At 43.1% G+C, this 24,104-nt stretch overlaps 1 protein-coding gene across 2 annotated transcripts in view; it reads right to left on the bottom strand.

The window, feature by feature from the left end:
- The window catches only part of pde5ab (phosphodiesterase 5A, cGMP-specific, b), a 102,129-nt gene that overhangs the window by 65,052 nt on the left and 12,973 nt on the right, over positions 1-24,104 (bottom strand). For both annotated transcript variants that reach the window (XM_039759740.1, XM_039759741.1), the window contains exon 2: positions 7,590-8,178. In XM_039759740.1, the coding sequence (XP_039615674.1) occupies positions 7,590-8,178 (589 nt within the window). The remainder of the gene's footprint in view (positions 1-7,589; positions 8,179-24,104) is intronic.

Genomic DNA, 24,104 nt, shown 5'->3' with positions numbered 1-24,104 from the left:
GAAAACAAGTGTGAAGCCTGTGATACACCAGTTAAGCTTCTGGGCAGTGCGCTTGAGGCTGTCTTTTACAGGAGCTCTCTCTCTCTCTTTTATTGTTGGAACAATTTTTATTAATCAATTTATTTAATTACTAGCTGTGCTACCCATTTAAGACAGGATGAAATCTAAATAATGAATGTAGACCTCTGCGTTAACGTTTGCTATGCACCATGCAATGCCTATGTCTCTGTTATATGCCATTGGGTATGGGATTCATAGAAGTAGAGTTAATGTTTGTGACGCACCATCTGTTGGAAAGATAACTGCAGTGCATTTTATTACCACAAATGTCTATGATGCACCATCTGATGGAACGCAAAATGCAATACATGTGTCTCTGTCATATGCCATTTCATACGGGATTCATAAAAGAAGTGTTAAATGTTTGTGATGCACCATCTGTTGGAATGACACGTGCAAAGGGTATGTCTCTGTTATATGTCAATTGGTATAGAATTCGTAAAAAGGAGTGTTAACATTAATAATGTGCCATCTGTTCGAATGACAAATGCAATGCATATTTCTCTGTTATATATTGTTTGGTATGGAATTAGTAAATGCAGTGAAAATATGTTGTGATGTATCATCTGTTGGAATAACAAAAGTAATGCTTACGTCTCTGATAAATGCCATTTGGAATGGGAATTAGTAAATGCAGAGTTTTGTGATGCACCATCTGTTGGAATAATAAAAGCAATGCGTACGTCTCTGTTATATGCCATTTGGGACGGGCATTGTAAAAGCAGTGTCAATGTTTGTGATGTGCCATCTGTTGGAATGACAGAGACATAGCAGCTCGATGGACACACAGACAGACAGACAGACGCTTATCCTTTTATTAAGGTGGATTGTTAATATCAAGATGAAGACTCACAGACACAGCCATATGATGTTGTCTACATGCACTCTACAAATATGTCAAATGACTTCATATCATCCCCATTTCTAACAGGACTCGCTGTCATAAACTGTGCAAACGGACTTGATGCTAAAGTAATGAGACATTTTGAAAATGCCCCAACTTTCTAAACAGTTAAGGGGAATGTTTGGCTTTTCAAGTTGAAGCTCATTCTTCTCAAACGTGGCGTTTATGCATTTCCCATGCGAAATTGTGTTCTAAAGTTAAGTGTTCTCTAGAAATTTCATAAAATATCTTGCCCGTACTGGTGCTTTATAATGGAGGCTCTGTGGTACAGGGCAGCAACGGAAAATAAAAGCATAAAAACGTACCAAATATGTCCATTTTGAAGTGGCAAAAGTTTCGATACAAGAAAACATTCCTTCTGTGCTTCTGACGCACGTTTGTGACAACACAAGGTGCCTGGAAATAATCGTTTTATTGAATATTCCTGGTGCTGTTTTTTTTCCCGAGGTGAGGATACGCGTCCCATTCACTTGTGTGGCGGAGGAGTTCTCACGTGAATATGGGAGCCAATCAACACGACGCCAGCCGCGTGGTACAAACGGTTTTCTGTGATTTGATCTTTCAAGAGAAAAGCTCAAGGTGGCTGCAGAAAAGACCATTCTTCTAAAACGCTTCTTTTGAAATGGCAGAATCTCATATTACTGGTGTTACTTTTGGTTTGGAGGAAATGTATACGCTCTTTAACAGTGTGTGAGTAATCGCAAGACACAAATCAATGCTCAACAGCGGTCTGGGCTTGAAAACGGACGCATCTGGAAAGTTTTTAGGCTTTTGTTATCTGTGTGGGCTCCGTGCCCCACAGCCTCCATTGGACAGGCTCTGTGTTTTTTAACTCTGGCACGTGGCAAATGTATATACAGTCATATGAAAAAGTCTGGGAAGCCCTCTTAATTCTTTGGATTTTTGTTTCTCATTGGCTGAGCTTTCAAAGTAACAACTTCCTTTAAATATCTGACATGCCTTATGGACACAGTAGGATTTCAGCAGTGACATGAAGTTTATTGGATTAACAGAAAATATGCAATATGCATCATAACAAAATTAGACAGGTGCATAAATGTGGGCACCCAACAGAGATATGACATCAATACTTAGCTGAGCCTCCTTTTGCTCCTTTGAGCCTCTCGACGCTGTCCTCCTGTAGCCTGTGATGAGTGTCTGGACTCTGATGGAGGTATTTCTGACCATTCTTCATACAAAATCTCTCCAGTTCAGTTCAATTTGATGGACAGCCTGCTTCAAATCATCCCATAGATTTTCGATGATATTCAAGTCAGGGGACTGTGACGGCATTCCAGAACATTGGACTTCTCCCTCTGCGTGAATGCCTTTGTGTTTTGGGTCATTGTCTTGTTGGAATATCCAACCCCTGCTTAAGTAACTTCAACTTTGTGACTGATGCTTGAACATTATCCTGAAGAATTTGTTGATATTGGGTTGAATTCATCCGACCCTCGACTTTAACAAGGGCCCCAGTCCCTGAACTGGCCACACAGCCCCACAGCATGATGGGACCTCCACCAAATGTGACAGGAGGTAGCAGGTGTTTTTCTTGTTCTTCTTCCGCCATGCAAAGCGCTTTTTGTTCTGACCAAATAACTCCATTTGTGTCTCATCAGTCCAAAGCACTTTGTTCCAAAATGAATCTGGCTTGTCTAAATGAGCATTTGATACAACAAGCGACTCTGTTTGTGGTGTGAGTGCAGAAAGGGCTTCTTCTCCTCACCCTGCCATACAGATGTGCTGAATTGTAGAACGATGTCCAGATACACCATCTGCAGCGAGATGTTCCTGCAGGTCTTTGGAGGTGATCTGTGGTTGTCTGTCACCATTCTCACAATCCTGCCTCTTCATATGCCACTCCTGTATTGTTCTTGGCCTTCCAGACCTGCTGAGTTGATTTAACAGCAACTGTGCCTGTGGCCTTCCATTTCCTGATTCCATTCCTTACAGTTGAAACTGACAGTTTAAACCTCTGAGATGGCTTTTTGTAGCCTTCCCTAAACCAGGAGACTCAACAATCTTTGTTTTCAGATCTTTGGAGAGTTGCTTTGAGGATCCCATGCTGTCTGTCACTCTTCAGAGGAGAGTCAAAGGGAAGGAAGCACAACTTGTGATTGACCACCTTAAATACCTTTGACCACTCATGACTGGACACTCCTGTCTATGAAGTTCAAGGCTTGACGAGCTCATCAAGTAATCAGCATTGAGCAGTGACAGGCATTCAGATCAGCACAATGACAAGGGGGCACACATTTGTGCACAGCCAGTTTGTCACATTTGATTTAATTTCATACAACTAAATATTGAGGCACTAAAAATCTTTGTTCAGAAAACACCGCAGTACTCCTCGGAAATGAAAGACACACCACTGTTATCATTGAAAGGAGAGTCAATTATTATGCAGGCTGAGAGGGGGTCCCAAACTTTTTCATATGCATATACGCCATGTCTGAGAAGAAAGAACTTGATTCTTATTAACTACATCTCTGAATGCACCTGAACGTTACAGTGTCCCACCATTTTCTTACCTCGACTTTTATTTTGATCTAATGGGAGACGAGGAAAGCCAACAGACAGCCAGTAAGCTCAAGGGTCTCCTTCTCCCTAGCATTTAACTGTTAATGAAACTCCTAATTTAATTCTGCTAATGCTGTGATTCTTCCATATCAGACCTTTTTAAGTTTTTCTTTTTTCTGATTTTCTTTTTTGACCATAACATGTTTTGTAGCTGGACCTGAGCAGATCAATTATTTCTTAGGACATTCACTCCCCCCAAAATCTTATTTTATTGAAACAGATTTTAAGTAACGGACATATCAGGGCCAATGGTATTGAGTTGAGAAGAGCCTGACACCAGAGCTCTGCTGAGCAGCCAATCAGATTTCATGTTTCTGTCACATGATTAGCACAGTAGAAATGTCGAGAAGGGCCTGACTGTGGCACGCAGCACTACAAGACACACCCACCACAAGACACCATCCAATTACAGGAAATGCATATTACAAGACACGCCCACTTGATAGTCCCCATTACTCCTGATTATGATCACCTCTCACAGTGTTGGCCTTAACCACGGCGTAAAGATGAACGATGCACGAGGTACGTCTTGAATGGGCATGTTGAGTAAGACGACAAGGATTGAGTGTGTTGTAAATAAGGAGAAATTAGAAATCTTAGTCAGTCAGTGATTGGCAAAAATGGATATAATGAGGGTATTAGAAACAAAACTTGATGCATTAGGATTAAAAGTCAAGACAGAGGTAAGGAATTTAGGGGTAACTATTGACTCTGACCCTGCGGTGGGTTGGCACCCTGCCCAGGATTGGTTCCTGCCTTGTGCCCTGTGTTGGCTGGGATTGGCTCCAGCGGACCCCCGTGACCCTGTATTCGGATTCAGCGGGTTAGACAATGGATGGATGGATGACTCTGACCTGAATTTTAAATCACATATTAATCAGATTGCTAGGACAGCATTTTTTCACCTAAATAAAATAACAAAAGTTAGACCCCCCTTATAACTTTGCAAGAGTCTGAGAAATGAGTTCACGCTTTTTTTGTTTTTAGTCGGCTAGATTACTGTAACGCACTCCTCTCAGGACCACCCAAAAAATTACATCAATCGATTACAACGAGTGCAGAATGGAGATGCCAGAATCTTAACTAGGAAAAGAAAATCGGAGCACATCATCACGCCAGTCTTAGCGTCACTACATTGGTTACCGGTGCCATTTAGAATTGACTTTAAATCACTGCTGACGGTTTACACAGCCTTCAATCATCTGCTCCATCCCATATCTCAGAATGTCTCTCACCTTACACTCCAAATCGTAACCTTAGATCTTCTGCTTAGAATTCCAAGAGCTGAACTTAAAAAGAAGTGGTGAGGCGGCCGGGTGGCCTTCTGCTGTTAGGCACCTCAAATCTGGAATACGAGTTTACTGATCGAAATTTGCCAGGCGAATGCTGTGGCGCACTTTAAAACACTGCTGAAAACACTTTATGTTAACATGGCTTCCTCATAGCTTCATTTTAGTGTAACCCTGATATCCACCCATCCATTATCCAACCCGCTATATCCTAACTACAGGGTCATGGGGGTCTGCTGGAGCCAATCCCGGCCAACACAGGGTGCAAGGCAGGAAACAAACCCCGGGCAGGGCGCCAGCCCACCACAGTCTGTACATACATTTAATTATCATTTCTATCATGGTCTGCGCACTCCACATTAACCCTACTTTCTCTGCTGTTCTTTTTCCAGTTCTCTGTGTTGCCGATCTGCACCCCCACCACCTGATCAGGGCGCCATGCAGTCCCTCCATTGATGGATTGAAGGCCAGAGGTCCACATGACCGTCATCACCTAATTTTTCCACATGAAGCCTGGACACCCTGAGGACTGATTGAGGTCATTTATGTTAAGTTGAATGCCTAGAGGCCTCAGGACCCCTTCAGACTTCACTTTATTTTTTGATGATTACTATTGCCTAATTTTACTTTTATATTGTTTTCTTTCTTTATCCTGTAAAGCACTTTGAGCTCCATCATTTGTATGAAAACGTGCGACAGAAATGAATGTTGTTGTGTAACATCACTGACGTGTAACGCCTTAGCCACGTCGGAAGGGTGCAAATTGACTGCACAGCTGTGGGGGTCTGCGGCTGAATCCCTGCCACAATGAAGTAAAAAGAGACGTGTGGGCCTTAAAAATCCACAAGCCAGACCAGCCCTTTGCCTAAGGATCTGAGCTGGTGCCCCGAAGGTTGCTGGTTCAAATCCCTGTCACTGCCAAAAGAGATCCTACTCTGCCGGGCCCCTGAGCAAGACCCTTAACTTGTAATTGCTCCAAGGGGCGCTGTATAATGGCTGACCCTGCACTCTGACCCCGAGGGGTATACGAAAACTAACAAATTCCTAATACAAGAAATTGTATAAGGCGAAATAAAGAACAAAAAAAAACAGGTCTTGCTCTCCCAGGTAGGCCTTACCAGAGGCAGCCTAACCCAAAATACAACAGGCAGGCTTTGGCCTTCACAGGGTGCACAAGTTTTTGAAGTTCAATTGATTAAAGGCTAAATGACTCCCTGATTGTGACACAGGTTGGGATGAAAGCCAGTCTAACACACCAGACTGAAGTTGGGAACCTCTGTCCCAAATTCACCAATTAGCCTAATGCACACATTTTGGGATTAGGTTAGGGTAGTGGAGATTACTGCCCCCTAGGGGACACTAGGGCATGGGCACACTCATCTACATATAATATTATATTAGGTTGAACCAACCAGGACATATAATACTAACTTAAATAGATAAATATTACTAAAAAGTTATTTAATCATTGCTGACATAAGATTATATAAAAATATTCATACTCAATTTTCTAAAAACAATAAATAGAATTTTAATATCCAGAAGCTAAAATTATTAAAAGTCTTCCAGATCTTTAAAATATAGTTAATAAAATTATAAAATATATTTTACAGGTATTTTAAAAGACAACAATAAAAAAGACTTTAATAGTCAGTTATATATCCTACAGGGTCACGGGGGTCTGCTGGAGCCAATCCCAGCAAGCACAGGGCACAAGGCAGGAAACAAACCCCGGGCAGGATGCCAGCCCACCACAGGACTTTAATAGTGTAAGTAAATAAAACCTTAATAAAAGTTTATAAATAGTATTATAATTATTATATTTTGGATATCCTAACGGGGGATAAAACTTAAGACCCAAAGCAATTTTATTAAGACCTGGGCCCTAATATACTCATTTACATCTTAGGGCTACAAAGAACCAAACGGCCCTGAGTGTAGTAATTAACATCTGGCCGGGAAAACACAAACTTTAAGATCAGGGTAAGGGCAAAGGTCATGACAGTAAAGGAACATAAGGGTTACAAAACATTTAAGAATAGGGAAAAGTGTCATTAACCTTAGGGATCAAAGTCAACTATTAACATCAGGGCCTAAAAAAAGCAAACTTTTAGGGTTAGGATAGGGAGAAGGGAAGGTTAGCGGTTAAGAGCAGACGCTGATACAGTGCATTGCCGCACCCACCACGTGACAAAGCAACTCAGGATCCCAGATTAGGACCGAGTGCAGCCCTCAATGGGTGACATCTCAGCACCACATTACTTCATCTGGAGTGGAACAGTGGGAGGTTTTTAATGGTGGCCGGAGTGCCAATTCTGCCACCAAACCCCAGGTTTTTCCCTGCAGGTTGGAGGGCCTAGCTGCAGGGCTGGATGCAGATTAACGTCATACCCAGGACGGAGCGATTGCAGGTTAAGGGCCCGACGGAGTAGAGTCACTTTTGGCATTTACGGGATTCAAACCGGCAACCTTCCAATTGCCAGTGGAGATCCCTAGACTCAGAGCCACCACTGCGCCAAGAAGGGATGGGAGCTATATTGAAAAGGCGTCATTAATATTAGGGACCCGAGTAATAATTAACATCAGGGCCTCAAAAACTAACTTTTAGGGTTAGGATGGGCGAAAGGGGAAGGACACATTTTGGGATTAGGGTTAGGGTTGCAAGAAGATCCTGAAAACTCACAATGACCGGCCTGGGGTTTTGACCCACCACATCACCTTAACCCCAGAAATATAACAAACCCCACCCAGAGTACCTCATAAGCATTTCTGATATTTAGCGGATGCCCGGTTGCCGCGACGTGGCCCACGATGCCCTTGTTCCACTCCAGACGGATGCAGTTGTTTGACGCTTCTTCTATCGTGGAGCCTTCGACGAGGTCAAAGAGCCGGCTGACCAGGTACTTCTCATTGGAGCTGTCCTCACAGACCAAGAACAGGGAGTAGCGGTCGGCGTCGATGAGCTCATTAATGTGGAGGAAGATTTTGTGGCAGAGCGCCGCGACATCCAGGTGGGTCGAAATATCCTTCACCAGATCCAAGAGCCTTGTACACCGGTTGGTCACTTGGCTGTCCCCCGTTCCGATCCTCTGTGCTTTTAGGGGCATCGGCACTTTTTCAGAGTCACTAACAAAGGTCAAGGTGCCCTCAGAGTCTTTGACTATAATGGGCCGCAGGGGTCTATCGAATTCCGAGGCGGAGATTTTTCTGGTGGGGGTTCCGGGAGACGTGCTTTCTGACCGGGAGGTTTGATGCACGGGGCTGAGCTCGGCTTGGATTTTTATGACTTCCTTGGATCCGGCGATGGAATGGACTCTTTCAGCAAACCAGGCGTTAATCATCTCTCTGCGAAAAAAAATAAAAAGGAAAAGTGAGGACTTTGACGCTTGGTGTTTGCAAAAGTTATCATTTTCAGGACTTTGGTCATTTGAGGACTTCTTCTTACAGACTTCCAGGTCAGTTTTCTAAGGTTATGAATATGAGGATTGATTACGTTGGTTTTGAATAATAGAAATGAGTCATCATTCGTTTTGGATTAGCTGTGCCACCATTTTGTTTTCTCATAGGCCATGATACGATGGCTGATTGCTGGGGGGGGTCCCAAAAGTCAAGTCAGGGCATCGATAAATAGCCAGCTGTGTGCTGGGACACATCATCTGGTGACTGGCGTTTCGATTCACTTTATTTATTTGATTCTTTCAAACTAACCATTCAAGTGACTCAGCTCTTCAGATTCATTTGATTGGTAGAATTTGTTAGGATGGGGTTTGGTGCTCCTTGGGGGTCCTTTCTGATCACACTAAAAATATATAATTTAACAATTGATATGTTATTATATACTTATGTTATTATATGCCTAATAACTCATTACCCAAGAACAAAACCTGCCATTCGCATTCATTTGATTCGTGGACTCAATTATTACCCGAGAACGAGTCTCACAATTCTCGTTCAAACAAATCATTACCTAAGAATGAGGCACACGATTTTCATTCACTTGATTCTTGAACTGAATCATTATCAGAAAACAATTTGCACAAAATAAGATGACACTTTTTGTTTTGGGGCAGGATTCTTGTTCATTTGATTTGACAATTCATCATTACCTAAGAATAAGTCTCACGATTCTGATTGAATCATTATATATAATTATATTTATATATATAGAAATTTCTAATGCTATTTGCTTCTAAATGTGCCCCTGGCACTATTCAAGTTTATCTCATCTCATCTTTCCACACTACCATGCATGTCTGCTGTAGCTCGCCAGGCAAAGTCCACCAGCAGTGTGACATAAGAGGTCAGGAGGGTACGACGAGTGATGCCATCTGTGGTACCCGCTGGGCTCCCTGCTGTAGAGCTGCAGCCGAGGCCAAAAAACTGCAAGGAGCCAAGCTGTCAGCGGGCTCTGCCAATTCACTTAACTCCTGCATGTGCTCTTCTACTGCAATTTCTCTCCCGCTTTTCATTCCTAATAAATGCCTACTTTTTCATTTTTTTTTCCCAAAAAAGGGTATTTTGTGATTCACATGACAGTCCGGGATCAAAATGAATAAACAGTTGGTGATGAGGAAGCAGAAAACAAGCACCACGCGACACTGTGGAATGTGCTGTTCCTCTCTAGTCCATTTATGAAGTTGAAATGCCGCAGTATGCCAAGTGTGACTGGCAGCAGGAATGTCTTCCGGAACGTTCTGACAGACTTTTTATTTTTTCCTCTTTGCCTTGTGACTCAGAGGCAGACAATCCAGTTAAGTCCATGGAAGCTGAAGACCCCCCAGTGCCATCTTAATGCATGGGCACGCTGGGCAGTTGCCTGGGGGTCCCCACACGCATAGGGGCCCCATGCTAATCTATGTATGTTGTTGTGACTTGCTGCGTAGTTGTGTAGTGCACTGCTTTGCCCGGGGGCCACAAGACCCCACAGTTGAATGGAACTGAGAATGCGTGGCAAACCCTGACTCAATTCACGGATCCTGAATTGGAATTTGGATTGGATTTGCACCCAGCTGTGCAGACCCTGAATCGGAATTGAATACGTTCCATGACTGCACTTTGTAGAGGGGTCTCTTTACCTTCTGGGGTAGACGTAAGCTCTGTCACACCACATAATCTGAGTGAGTCGGGGTCACTCACTGTGTACTCTCCTGACCGCCAGTCCTGAGCAGTCTGGGAGTAATCGCCAAAAGAATGAAATCATTAGAACAATGTGCAGGATCGCTGGGCTGACCACCAAGGATGCCCCTCGCGACGGCTCTTCTCTGGAGGCTGCTCTGGGTATGTCCCACTGGGTGGAGACCCCGCGGCAGACCAAGGACACACTGGAGGGATTATAGTTCAAGCCAGGAAGAGCTGGAATCTACAGCCGAGGACGAGGAAGACTCGGCCCACCTGCTTGGCCTCACCAGGAGAACTGATCTGAGCTGAAGAGATGAGATGAAACTAAATGGTAACACTTGGACATCCATCCCGAACACATAACAACCGAGTTGTTTACCAGATTGTTCAGCAAGAGATGGCTACACTTGAGGCTGATGGAGCTCGAAGCGGCCAGAAGAAAAGTTGGGTCTGGCTGAGTGGATGACCCACCCAACTCAATTACAACGGGTGGGATATTCTTCTCACCCCACCCCAAACTGCTTTTTAACATCTCACTTCAGCCACCAGCCTCTGGATACACTGTGCCGTGTTCACGTCGCTGTGTCAGCGACAAAAATGCAGCGCGGAAACCTAGTTTGTTGGGTGGTCTGGGGTCCTCTGCATTTGACGTCACTTTTACCCCACAGATGTGTCAAGTATAAACCAGGCGTAATCCAGTACTGGCCCCACGCAACTGATAAGTTCTTCCGTCTGTTACGATACTCCTCATTTATTTGTCACCTTACCAGTTTACAGTGATGTGAAAAAGTATTGCCCCCCTTCATGATTTCCTCTAGTTTTGCTTATTTATAACACTTGATTGTTTATGATCTTAAAATATGGGCAATAGAGGAATTTGCATGGAGGTCAAAAGCAATTAGGAATAAGTACAAATAGAGGAAATCAGGAAGGGGACAAACACTTTTTCACAGCTATGTTAATGCTGCTCCCTACTGTGCCAGAATACTGGGGCAGGTCTCGTCATATGCTAGCAGTCTGGCATCTTCACACCCTCATCTTTCAATGTTGACTTTAGCATTAATATTTGCAGTGCACCACCTGTTGAAATGACAAATAACATGCATATGTCTCTGTTATATGTCATTTAGCATGGTATTCATAAAAGAAGTGTTTATGTTTATGATGCCCCATCTGTTGGAATGACAAATGTAATTCATATGTTTCTGTTAAATGCCATTGAGCATGGTATTCATAAAAACTGTGTTTATATGTGTGATGCACCATCTGTTGGAATGAAAAATTAAATGTATATGTCTCTGGTATATGTCATTTGATAAAGGATTTGTAAAAGTAGTGTTAATGTTTGTGATGCGCCATCTGTTGAAATGACAAATGCAAATGATTTTATTACTACAAATGATTGTGATGCCTCGTCTGTTGGAATGACAAATGAAATGCATATGCTTCTGTTAAATGCCATTTGATATGGTATTAATAAAAGAAGTGTTTATATTTGTTATGCACCATCTGTTGGAATGACAAATGAAATGCATATGTCTGGAATATGCCACTTGGTATGGAATCTGTAAAAACAGGGTTAATGTTTGTGATGCACCATCTGTTGGAATGACAGAGACACAGCAACCAGGCATTTTATTAAGGTGGATGCACCTCAAACGTTCAGTCATACCTGTCCATTTTCTATTACATCCCAGACCAATTAATCTGAAGCAATGACAAAAATGAAGCAGTACAGTGACAACAAAATGTTGTCTTTTCTTTAGAATTTCATTCACACTTAATGGTTTTAAAGATAAATTCTCAATGCTAATACGATTTGATCCTAATCCAGTAATCCCTCCTCAATGTTCAGTAAGCTTCTGTAATCAAATTTGATACCAGGGGTCACGGAATGCGTGTCTGAAGTAACAGGAGATGAACGCAGGGCAATTAAATCAGATAACCTGAAAAATGTCGTAAGACAATCGCTGGAGGCGAGCAGACGAAGGCAGCCTGAAGTGTGCTGACCTTAACAGAGCAACAACGCTAAAAGTGCAAAAGTCAGCACAGCACGACATGACTGTTTGCTGAAAGCAGGAAAACGGAGCTCAAATAACCCCAACTGCTGAGAAGGGAAGAGCAGAAGTGCTGCCGTATTTCAGCACCAGGGGCCGGCCGGCCAGCCGGCATGTCTACAGTTTTTATCTATCTATCTATCTATCCATCTATTTATCTATCTATCCATCCATCCATTTTTCAACCTGCTGAATCCAAACACAGGGTCACAGGGGTCTGCTGGAGCCAATCCCAGCCAACACAGGGCACAAGGCAGGAACCAATCCCAGGCAGGGTGCCAACCCACCACAGCTATCTATCTATCTATCTATCTATCTATCTATCTATCTATCTATCTATCTATCTATCTATCTACGAGTTTATCTATCTATCTATCTATCTATAATATAGTGCCTTTCATATCTATCTATCTATTATATAGTGCCTTTCATATCTATCTATCTATCTATCTATTATATAGTGCCTTTCATATCTATCTATCTATCTATCATGTTTAGTCCACCACTGTACTCTCCCCCTTGTAGACAGGGTGATGCACCTTAGACCACCCTTACCTTGCATTGGGATTTGGGGGTGGGGGTCCCTTCAACACAGACTGATGTATTTTATTCATGTGGCCACATGAGAGTAAGTGAAGCACTTTAAGGGTCCCACTTTCCCCAAGGGGCCCCATACTGTGTATCCCTGGCCAGTATGAGTGAATCTGGGTGGGTGTGTGTTGATGTCCTCTGCCATGCAATGGTGTCCTATCCAGGGCTGCCCAGTGTTTCTATGGTAGGCCCTGGTTCCCCCTGTGGCCCTTAAATAGCAAACTGAATTAGGAAGCGGAGGGATGAGAAAAGAAAGTGGATAGATGGAAGGATGGATGATAAGTTGGACACTTGGATAACTTTAAGAAACGAAGATCAAAATCTGATGTGATTTGCTTCCGCAGGTCACTTTGATAGATAGATAGATAGATAGATAGATAGATAGATAGATAGATAGATATGAAAGGCATTATAGGATAGATAGATAGATAGATAGATAGATAGATAGATAGATGTGAAAGGCACTATATAATAGATAGACAGATAGATAGATAGATAGATAGATAGATAGATAGATAGATAGATAGATATATAGATAGATAGATAGATGTGAAAGGCACTATACAAGATAAATGGATATGAAAGGAGATAGAAAGTGCTGTGAAATAATATTTGCCCCCTTCCTGAGATCCTCTATTTTTAGATCTTTGTCACAATAAATGGCTTCAGATCTTTGGACAGAATGTCATGACAGTTCAAGTGAGCCACAGGAGACTCAGAAGCCCATTTCTGAATTTCTCCTTAATATACAGTTGACTCCGAGTGCATTCAGACCCCTTCAAGTTCTGCCCACTTTATTGTGTTGTTGGTTTCATTTTAAATGGATATATTTGCCACTTTCACCCAACAATCTCCACTCAGTACCCCATCATGGCAAAGTGATGACATGTTTACATGTTTTTTAAAGGTCTTTAAATGTATTAAAAATCCAGCAGTGAGAACTTTCATCCCTTGAGGTATTTGTGAAAGACCATTTGTGGTGGGCCTCCATAACTGTGCTCAGGTGCCTCCTGTTTGCTTTATTTCTCCTTCAGATATGTCCTGAACTTGACTGGAGTCCACCTCTGAAATGACTGGACACAGTTTAGAAAGGCACACGTGTACCTTTGTACAGAAGACTGCTCATAGTGTGGTGTACTGATTAAGGCTTTGGACTTCAAGCCCTGAGGTTTTGGGTTCAAATCCCACTCCTGACTCTGTGTGACCCTGAGTAAGTCACTGGAAACCCAAAAGAAAAGTAACCGATTGTATCATAAATGTCATCAGTCGCCTTGGGTAAAGGTGTCAGCCAAATATGTAAATGTAATGTAAATGTAAATGTAAGTCAGGACAAAGGCCAAGCCATGATATGCAAAGGACTCTCTGTAGACGTCTGCCATCAAATTGTGATGAGGCAAACATCAGAACAAGCTGATAAAACCATTTGTGAAGCTTCGAGTGACTCCAGGATCACGGTGGCCTGAAGAATTGCAAAATGGAAGATGTTTAGGACTCTACCAGGACTCTCCTATCAGCCCAAATGAGTAACCCAACAAGAAGGGTCTCGGTCAAGGAGGTGACCAAAAACCCAATGGTCACTCCAAGCCCATTGCTGAGATGGCGGTCCATCTTATCAGCACTCCATCATAAGACAGAAGCCATTCTTGAGTAAAAGGCCTGCTTGGACAAATGAGGAGACATAAATTTGGGCAAAACTCAGAGCACTATGACTGATGAAGACCAGGCACTGCTCACCACCTGCCTGACGCCATCCCTATAGTGGATAGTGGTGTCAGCGTCACAACTGTGGGGACAGGGAGACCAGAGTCAGAATCGAGTGAAGGATGAATGCTGCCAAACAGAGAGAGGTCCTTGAAGAACACCTGCTCCAGAGTGCACGTCACTTCAGGCTGGGGTGACGGTTTACCTTTCAGCATAACAATGACCTGACACATACAACCAAGACAACGTTGGAGCAGCTTTGGGACAAGTCTCGGAGTGTTCTTGAACGGCCAGGCCAACGCTCAGACATGTGGCGAGACCTGAGGAAGGCAGTTTACCATGCAGGCGAATGGGAGACTGAGAGGATCTGCCAGGAAGAATGGGAGCGACTGCCCAAATCCCGGTGTGCAAAGCTTGTAGCGACTCACCAAGATGACTTGAAGCTGGAATTGCTGCCAAAGGCGTTTGAATACTTGCAGGATTTTTAATGGATTTGGCAGACGTTCTGAAAACGTGTTTACTTTGTCACGATGGGTTATCGAGTGTAGACGGATGGGCTAAACTGGCACATTTGTCCAAGATAAAAATTAAACCTATAACATAATAAAGTGAAGGGGTCTGAATAAATCAATCAATCCACTGTATGTCAGTCCTAAAGTTATTCAACACCAGTAAAGCATGTGTGAAATAGTAATTGCCCCCTTAGTTCACTAACCATTAGATTCCACTGACAGCCAACCCTGGTGGAATCCGAAGCTCTCCACAAGAGTGAAGAGGTCACCACAAGAATCAGCAAATATATGAAATCACGAGAGCAATGTGCAGGATTACTGAGCCAACACAAGCCTCAGTGTAGAGCTGCTGCACCACCAGATCAAGGGGACGTACTTGAGGTGGTTTAGGCAAGGGTGATATGATGGAGCTGCTCTGGGAATGTCCCACTGGGTGGAGACCCTGAGGCTGATCAAGGACACACTAGAGGGATTATAGTTCTCAGCTGACTTGAAAACGCCCGAGAATTCTCCTGGAAGAGCTGGAATGTACAGCTGCGGACGGGGAAGTCTCGACCCACCTGTTTGGCCTCACCAGGAGAACTGATTTGAGCTGAAGAGATGAGATGAAACTAAATGGTAACACCGGCCTCTACAAAAAGAAAGTATCACAACACCAGGCCTCAATCAGAAGGAAATGCCGGAAGAGAAGCACAATAAAATGACGGAATCTTGCCACTTCCATTTCTAAGGCTCGCTCTGGGACTCCACATGGAGAACATTTTGAATAGCGGGGAACACTTCTCAGGTAAGGCCACCCTTCTCAAATGACCCCAGGGGCACAGCGACAACTCACTCATCACATGGCAGAGGATGCCAGGTGAACATCCAGACAACTGCATGCCTGCCCAGCCTCACTGTAAGAGCCAACCTTAGAAAGTGAATGCTTTAAATTAAACTCGTATTAGTGTTTGCTTAGTTGCAATAGAATATTAATTTTCTTTTATAGAGATAGATTACGGTACAGACTTCAACCCTGTAAGTGAATATGAGGTCGATGTTTCTTTGCAATACCTGTGATACAGTGTGTTATAAGAGACAGCCGGCCGGGACGCCCCTGCGATGGAAGGATGGGGGAAGGCAGATATTCCAGGACACTGCCACCCCCAAAACACTAGATGGTAGCTCCCCTGGAGTGTAACGGTGCAGCGGCATCTTGGGACTTGGAGTTTGGTTGCTCAGCCCTGTTGGGAAACCGTGGGTGCCACCAGGAGGAGCTGTGAGAGGACCGGAGGAGCCATGCCTCATCCATACCCCAGGAGTACTACCAAGTCACGTGGGCAGGAGCCCTGAAGTACTTCCGGGCTGATTCAAAGAACTTGAATTCTCCAGCTGACCCGGAAGTGCTGGCAAGTCATGTGGGAGGAAGAACAGAAGCACTTCCGGGTCAAGGACTACTGAACATAGACATATATAGATAGACGCCGCATTCAGTGTGTTGCCCAGTCGACACGATACATCAGCACGTCCGCCATGTTGCAAGTGGCAAAAGTTCCATTTAAACTAATATCGGTAGATGTGGAAACCGGGTTTTCTGATGAAAAAACAATAACGTTTAAAACGGTATCGTTTACATACAACAGATTTTAGAGAATCGTTTACACGCAATTATTTATATCCATTTATACACTAATAATGGCAATTATTAAATAATAATAATAATTATTATCTTCTTTACTATATAAAAGCGGTCGGGATTGTCCTTCCGTCCCGTGAGTGGAAAGCGTAGTGGTATCCCACTTATCACAGACTTACTAATTGCAGCCTGCGGTACGAAGCGACGCGATGTGAGCAGAGTTCTGGTGCTCCTATCGTTCCCTTGCTTTTGTGCGAGATGTGCTGGAAAAATAGACGAAATTATGTCTCTGGAAATGAATGTTGATGGAGTACAAATGCCTCACCGCGTAGTAAATATCAGGGGGGTTCAAAAAGGCGACCACAATATAGAAAAAAAGTTTGAATTTCATCAGAAAAATAACAGAAACTACGAGCATTAAAGTAATACCACCCAAATGCAATATAACCAAATTAATGAGTTTGTATAAAATATCAAATTGATCGACATATTGAATCGCCTTAAGAAGTGGTCAACTTAAAAGTCGGTCTCCTTAAAAGGCGGGTCAGCCTAGTTATTAAATAATTCTTCTCATATAAGTAACATTTTTAACATATATAAATGATTTAGATAAGAATATAAGTAACAAGCTGGTTAAGTTTGCAGATGATACCAAGATAGGTGGATTAGCAAATAATTTGAAATCCGTTATATCATTACAGAAGGACTTGGATAGCAGACAGGCTTGGGCAGATGAAATTTAATGTCAGTAAATGTAAAGAATTACACATAGGAAGTAAAAATGTTGGATTTGAATACACAATGGGCGGTCGGAAAATCGAGAGTCCACCTTATGAGAAGGACTTAGGAGTCATAGTGGACTCTAAGCTATCAACTGCCAGTCAGTGTTCAGAAGCCATTAAGAAGGCTAACAGCATGTCAGGTTATATAGCGCCTTGATGTGTGGAGTACAAGTCACAGGAGGTTCTGCTCAAGCTTTATAACACACTGGTGAGGCCTCATCTGGAGTCCTGTGTGCAGTTTTGGTCTCCAAGCTACAAAAAGGACATCACAGCACAAGAGAAGGTCCAGAGAAGAGCGACTAGCCTGATTCAGGGCTACAGGGGTTGAATTATGAGGAAAGATTAAAAGAGCTGAGCCTTTACAGTTTAAGCAAAAGAAGATTAAGAAGTGACATGATTGAAGTGTTTAAAATTCTGAAGGGAATTAGTCCAGTGGATCGAGACTGTTATTTTAAAATGAGTTCATCAAGAACACGGGGACACAGTTGGAAACTTGTGAAGAGGAAATTTCGCACAAACATTAGGAAGTTTTTCTTTACACAAAGAACGACAGACACTTGGAATAAGCGACCAAGTAGTGTGGTGGACAGTAAGTCGTTAGGGACTTTCAAAACTCGACTTGATGTTTTCTTGGAGGAAATGAGTGGATAGGACTGGCGAGCTCTGTTGGGCTGAATGGCCTGTTCTCGTCCAGAGTGTTCTAATGTTCTAATGTTCTAATTTCTCAGACTGCCTTCTTCCATCTCTGAAACATTTCTAGACTTTGTCCAGTTCTTACACAACACAGTACTGAAGTATCGGTTAATGCCCTCACATATAGATTACTGTAATGCTATTCTATCTGGCATCCCCCAAAACGTATCCATCCTTTACAACATCTTCACCATTCTGCTGCCAGTATAATAACCTGCTGTTCTAAATCCAAAGAGACTATCACACCGATTCTCTCTCAACTTCACTGGCTCCCTGTTCACCACACAATACAATACTAAATACCGCTCTGAACATTTAAAGCTCTCCACACCTCACTGATCTCCTCCAGACTGGCACTCCTCTCGCTCACTCAGATCCTGTCATTTGAGAATATTCAGTCTGGCAATGTGGTGCAGCCTTAGTTTGTGGAAGACAGACACATCTAAAGACATGAAAATAAAATGATGGCTGTCAATTTCAAACTGTGTTTCCTTGATGTGCTCCTTCATCTGAACCAGTCTCAGCCCGAACAAACTGATTGATCAACGATACGCTGACAGCTTGCCCGAATGTCGACTGTTAGATAACACGCTCAGCTACTTTGACCACCTTGACTGGACCCTCAGAAAGGAATCATCAAACCTCCTTTGTTTTTTAATGTGAGGGAGTGGTAGCTTTGATCATATGATGCCAGTACAGCGTATGTTACCAAACTAGCATGGCACACGTCACAGGGCGGCTTTCTCAAAATCCTGTCTAAGGGCTACCTGACCTCCCATTGCTTCCTGAGGTGGATTTCTTTGGGAAACCTTCAAAGTCTGAGAAATGTTAACAGCTAATAACAATCTACATAGTTAGTGACTAAATACGTTTAGCCAAAATGCTGTTTGGAGGCTCATTTGAGCACATTGCTAGCTTAGCCTGGCGTAGCTAAAGTTAAGATTATAAAGCGGGATTTTCTAATGGCCAAATATAACCAAAACAATTGTTCAGGCTTACCTATGAGATGCAATCCCCCGGGATCTGGTTTGGAGCGTACAGCGGTCTGCACAATCCCAAGCAGCACATGCATGAGGCATTTTTATTCATCTGCGGGCTGGCACCTTGCCCGGGGTTCGCTTCCCGGGTCCTCCCTGCATGGAGGCTTGCATGTTCTCCCTGTGTCTGCGTGGGTTTCCTCCTACAGTCCAAAGTCATGCAGGTGAGGTGCACTGGCAATCCTAAATTGTGTGTGTGTGCGTCCTGCGGTGGGCTGGCGCCCTGCCCAGGGTTTGTTTCCTGTCTTGCGCCCTGTGTTGGCTGGGATTGGCTCCAGAAGACCCCCGTGACCCTGTATTCGGATTCAGCGGGTTAGAAAATGGATGGATGGATGGATAATATAATATAATATAATATCTGCGGTGGGCTGGTGCCCTGCCTGGGGTTTGTTTCCTGCCTTGCGCCCTGTGTTGGCTGGGATTGGCTTCAGCAGACCTGTAGTTAGGATATAACGGGTTGGATAATGGATGGATGGATCTTTATTCATTACTTCACTCCACAGCAGTGCCACTCGCAATATGGCGGCGACGTTGATGTACGATGCTGCTGGTCATGCGGCGTCTAGTAATTCTATGTCTATGCTGCTGAAGACCCAGCAAGGAAGACGGAGTCAGGAGGAGTAGAACAGAGCTTGCTGGGAGGTGTGGAGGAGAGAATTGTAGTCATTCATGTTGATTACACATGATATCCGATATGGTGGTCCACAAGGCTCTATCCTGGTCCGCTGTTATTCTCAATCTACATGCTTCCGTCAGGTCAGATTATCTCAGGTTACAACGTGAGCTACCACAGCTATGCTGATGACAGACAGCTGTACTTATCAATAGCACCTGATGACCCCGACTCTCTCGATTCACTAACACAATGTCTGACTGGTGTTTCTGAATGGATGAATAGTAATTTTCTCAAACTAAATAAAGAGAAAACTGAAATCTTAGTAATTGGCAATAATGGATTCAAAACTTGATGCACTAGGATTAAAAATTAAGACGGAAGTAAAAAACTTAGGGGTAACCGTTGACTGTAATCTGAATTTTACATCGCATATTCATCAGACCACTAGGACAGCATTTTTCACTTAAGAAACATAAGTAAAGTCAGACCTCTTATATCATTGAAAGATGCTGAGAAATTAGTTCACGCGTTTGTTTTCAGTCGACTAGATTACTGTAACGCACTCCTCTCAGGACCACCCAAAAAAGACATCAATCAGTTACAACGAGTGCAGAATGCAGCTGCTAGAATCCTAACTAGGAAAAGAAAATCCGAACACATTTCTCCAGTTTTGATGTCACTACACTGGTTACCGGTGTCATTCAGGATTGACTTTAAAATACTGCTTATGGTTTATAAAGCCTGAAATAATCTCGCTCCATCTTATATATCGGAATGCCTGACACGTTATATTCCAAATCGTAACCTCAGATCTTCCTCCTTAGAATTCCAAAAGCTAAACTTAAAAGAAGTGGTGAGGCAGGCGGCCTTCTGCTGTTATGCACCCAAAATCTGGAATAGCCTGCCAATAGGAATTCACCAGGCTGATACGGTAGAGCAGTTTAAAACACGGCTGAGAACACATTACTTTAACATGGCCTTTTTATAACTTCACTTTAACTTAATCCTGATACTCTGTATGTTCAATTCATCATAATAACTATTCATGGTGGCTCTAAAATCTGTACTGACCACAACTCTCTTTTCTGTTTCTTTTTCTGATGGCCTGCGCCACCTCCACCTACTCAAGGCATCCTGATGCTCCAACATTGATGGACTGAAAGCCAGAAGTCTACGTGACCATCATCATCAGGTCCTTCCATGAAAACCCTAAATACAAAGAGGACTGTTTCATTTTTGTTAGGTAGATTGCCCAGAGGGGACTGGGTGGTCTCGTGGTCTGAACCCCCACAGATTTTATTTTTTTTCTCCAGCTTTTGGAGTTTTTTTTTTTCTGTCCACCCTGGCCATCGGACCTCACTCTTATTCTATGTTAATTAATGTTGACTTATGTTTATTTTTTATTGTGTCTTCTATTTTTCTATTCTTCATTTTGTAAAGCACTTTGAGCTACTGTTTGTATGAATATGTGCTATATAAATAAATGTTGATTGATTGATTGATTATTATTATTATTGAATTGCTCGTCTATTGTGGCTGTGGTGCTTTTGGACATTCAAATACTTCTCATTGCTTGTACCCTGTGTCCTGGGTGTCTGTCTCTTGGGTTGAAAGGGGCAGCAGTGCCCCCTAATGTCCACAGTGTTAATTAAGTGAGTGTGTGTTTGATATTGGCTCATTGGCTCATTGCTAGCAGGGACTGAAAGGCCCATTTGCAGTTTTTCAACTGTATGGGAAAACTTAAAGAATGAAACAAAATACTGTATATAAGCCGTAAACAGAACTTCTCTTTACTTTGCAATACCAACTTTTTCCCTATTTTTATGTGAATCGTTTTCCTCTGAATTTTTACTAAAGCTTTTAAAAACGAAGATGCTTGTGTCTGTGGAATCATTTCAACGTGTCAGGCTTTGGCCAGAATCCCATGAAGTGTGCTAAAGCTGTAGAACTTTGGTCATTTTGGATAAACGCAGCTACGCTCAGCTTAGGTCAGCGTTCAGGAGTCCATAACTAAGACAGAGATGGAGGAAAGGAATGGGAGAAAAGTAAGGTGGTAACCTCTGCTATCCAAGAGGAGCATCTGTGCGTAGAAATGCTGGGATGCTCCTCAAGCCTTTCGGGATAATGGAAGACGAGTCCAAAGTAGAAATCTATGGATGACAATAGGGCTCTTATGTCTGGTGGTCAACAGAAGGAATAATCAGACCAACCATCAAACATAGAGGTGCCGCTGTGACAGGGTGTGGGGGTCCTTTGGAAGACTGAAGGATTAACTCTTTGAGGGATGAATATTTTTCCAAAATAAAAAGCTAACAAAGCAATGGTTTCACATGCTAATCAACTTAAAATGTCTGCTGCTGTGTGCTGTGGCTGCTGTCGGCGCCTGTTTGTCGTCTCTGGCAGCAGCTCAATGGCCAGAGGGAATGCCGTGGCGGGCCGGCTGCCTGGCTATCCTTGTGTGATGGCGGCAGTGGCAGTGCAATGCAGTCTAATTTGTACCTCCTGTCATCGTAAGCCCCAGTATCCTCCTAAGCAAATGTTGCCCTTAACGGGCACATCAGCTACGTGAACATGTTTAGCACTGCGTTCAGCTAATGCTGGCACCTCAAATTCACTTTCGAGTCCAACAAATCAGAGTACAATTCAACGGTAACACACAAAATGTCACCCGCGGAGCATTTTGCTTTGCACATTTGCTTTGGTCTCTCGCCATATGTCAATGCCATTTTAGAGGATGTTTGCTCTTCGCTACTCATTCACGCAAAGGCAATGAACAAAACGAACCTTCCTTCTAGGAACAAGAGTCAATCTAAAACGGATCAGCGAGTTTTGTCGCCATTTACGGCTGTTTACCATCCTCTACCCCTGAATTTCGACAAATGACGACATCCACCCTGAAAGAGTTAAGGAGGATGCCCCCTCACCACTCCATGACCTGACACTGAAGCGTCTTTGGATTAAGCGGCAGGACAAGGAGACAAAACACAAAAGGACGTCTACAAGTGAACGGCTCAGAAGTTTTGGAGTGGTCTACCAAAGTCCTCAACCAGAAAGAGGACCCGAAGTGAGCAGTGGCCGCTCACAAACCTACTGAGGCGTCCGACTGAACACAGTTCTGCCAAGTCGATTGGGCAATGAGAAAGACGGAGATGAGATTATACTAAGTGTTAAAGGAGTGTCAAGTATGGGGGCAATAACTTTTTCACACGGCTGACAGAAGTGTTGGATAACTTGAATAAAGAAGGTCCAGATTTACAAGCTGTATGTATGCTGTGTCCCCTCAGGTCTCCTTTCTCTCACATTGCATTTTGTCCAAAGGGCTGAGGAGATTAGGGAGGGGACAAATGACAAAATGGTGTCATTTGCTCATTAAACCATTACTTAAAAAGTCAGACCTAGACCCACACATACTAAACAATTACAGGCCTATTTCAAATTGACAGTTTCTCTCTAAAATACTAGAAAAAGTAGTCGCCAGTCAGCTTCAGTCACACCTTACGCATTACAATTTATTTGAGAAATTCCAGTCCGGTTTCTGCACTGGTCATAGCACAGAAACGGCACTAACGCGGAATTCTGATATCCTCTGATGAAGGAAACTCCACTGTAATGATGTTGTTAGACTTAAGCGCAGCGTTTGACACCACTGACCATTCGATTTTACTGCACAGGCTAGAAAATGACGTTGGGCTCACAGGCCCCGTGCTCGCTTGCTTTAGTTCTTATTTATCAAATCGATTCCAATACGTACAGAAATGTGCTGACAGGACTCCATCATTACACAGAAGTCCAATATGGTGTCCCGCAGGGCTCAGTACTCGGACCGTCACTGTTCTCACTTTACAGGCCTCCACTGGGATCTCTCATTAGATGTTCATTTTCACTCGTATGCAGATGACACCCAGTTCTACTTTTCTTTTAGATCAAATGAAGTTTCTCCGATGTTATCTTTAATTAGTTGTGTTAGTGAATTAAAGGAGTGGATGGATGAGAACGACTTGTCTTTAAACACAGAGATGTTAATTGTTGGAGGGAGTGACGCTGATCACAACGATATTCTGTCATCGTTTAACTCAGTTGGAGTCTCCATTAATGTTACTGAGTCACCCGCAATCTCAGAGTTCTCTTTGACTCTAGCAGGTCACTTAAAGCGCACATCACAAAGTTGTACAAATCAGGTTTCTTACATCTTAAAAATGTTGTTAACAGGATTGATTTCAAAAATTTAATTCATGGATATTTTCTAGTAGGATTGACTACTGCAATGCGGTGTTCACTGGATGTTCAAACTGTTCTTAATTCAGCTGACAGTTAATCCAAAATGCTGCTGCAAGAATTATTACAAGAACTAGAAAGTACGAACACATAACTCCAGTTCTCAAATCCTTACACTGGCGCCCAGTTAAGTTTAGGGCAGATTTCAAAATCCTCCTTTTAACATATAAAGTATTAAATGGCTGAGGTCTGGCTTACTGGTCTGAACTTATCATGACTTACAAACCTGAGCGCACATTAAGATCTCAAGATGTCGGTCTGCTTGTGATTCCAA

The sequence above is a fragment of the Polypterus senegalus genome, chromosome 7 (assembly GCF_016835505.1).
Source record: "Polypterus senegalus isolate Bchr_013 chromosome 7, ASM1683550v1, whole genome shotgun sequence".
Classification (NCBI taxonomy): Eukaryota; Metazoa; Chordata; class Cladistia; order Polypteriformes; family Polypteridae; genus Polypterus; species Polypterus senegalus.
Note: the sequence above shows the minus strand (reverse complement) of the source record. Positions and strands in the feature narration are given on the sequence as shown.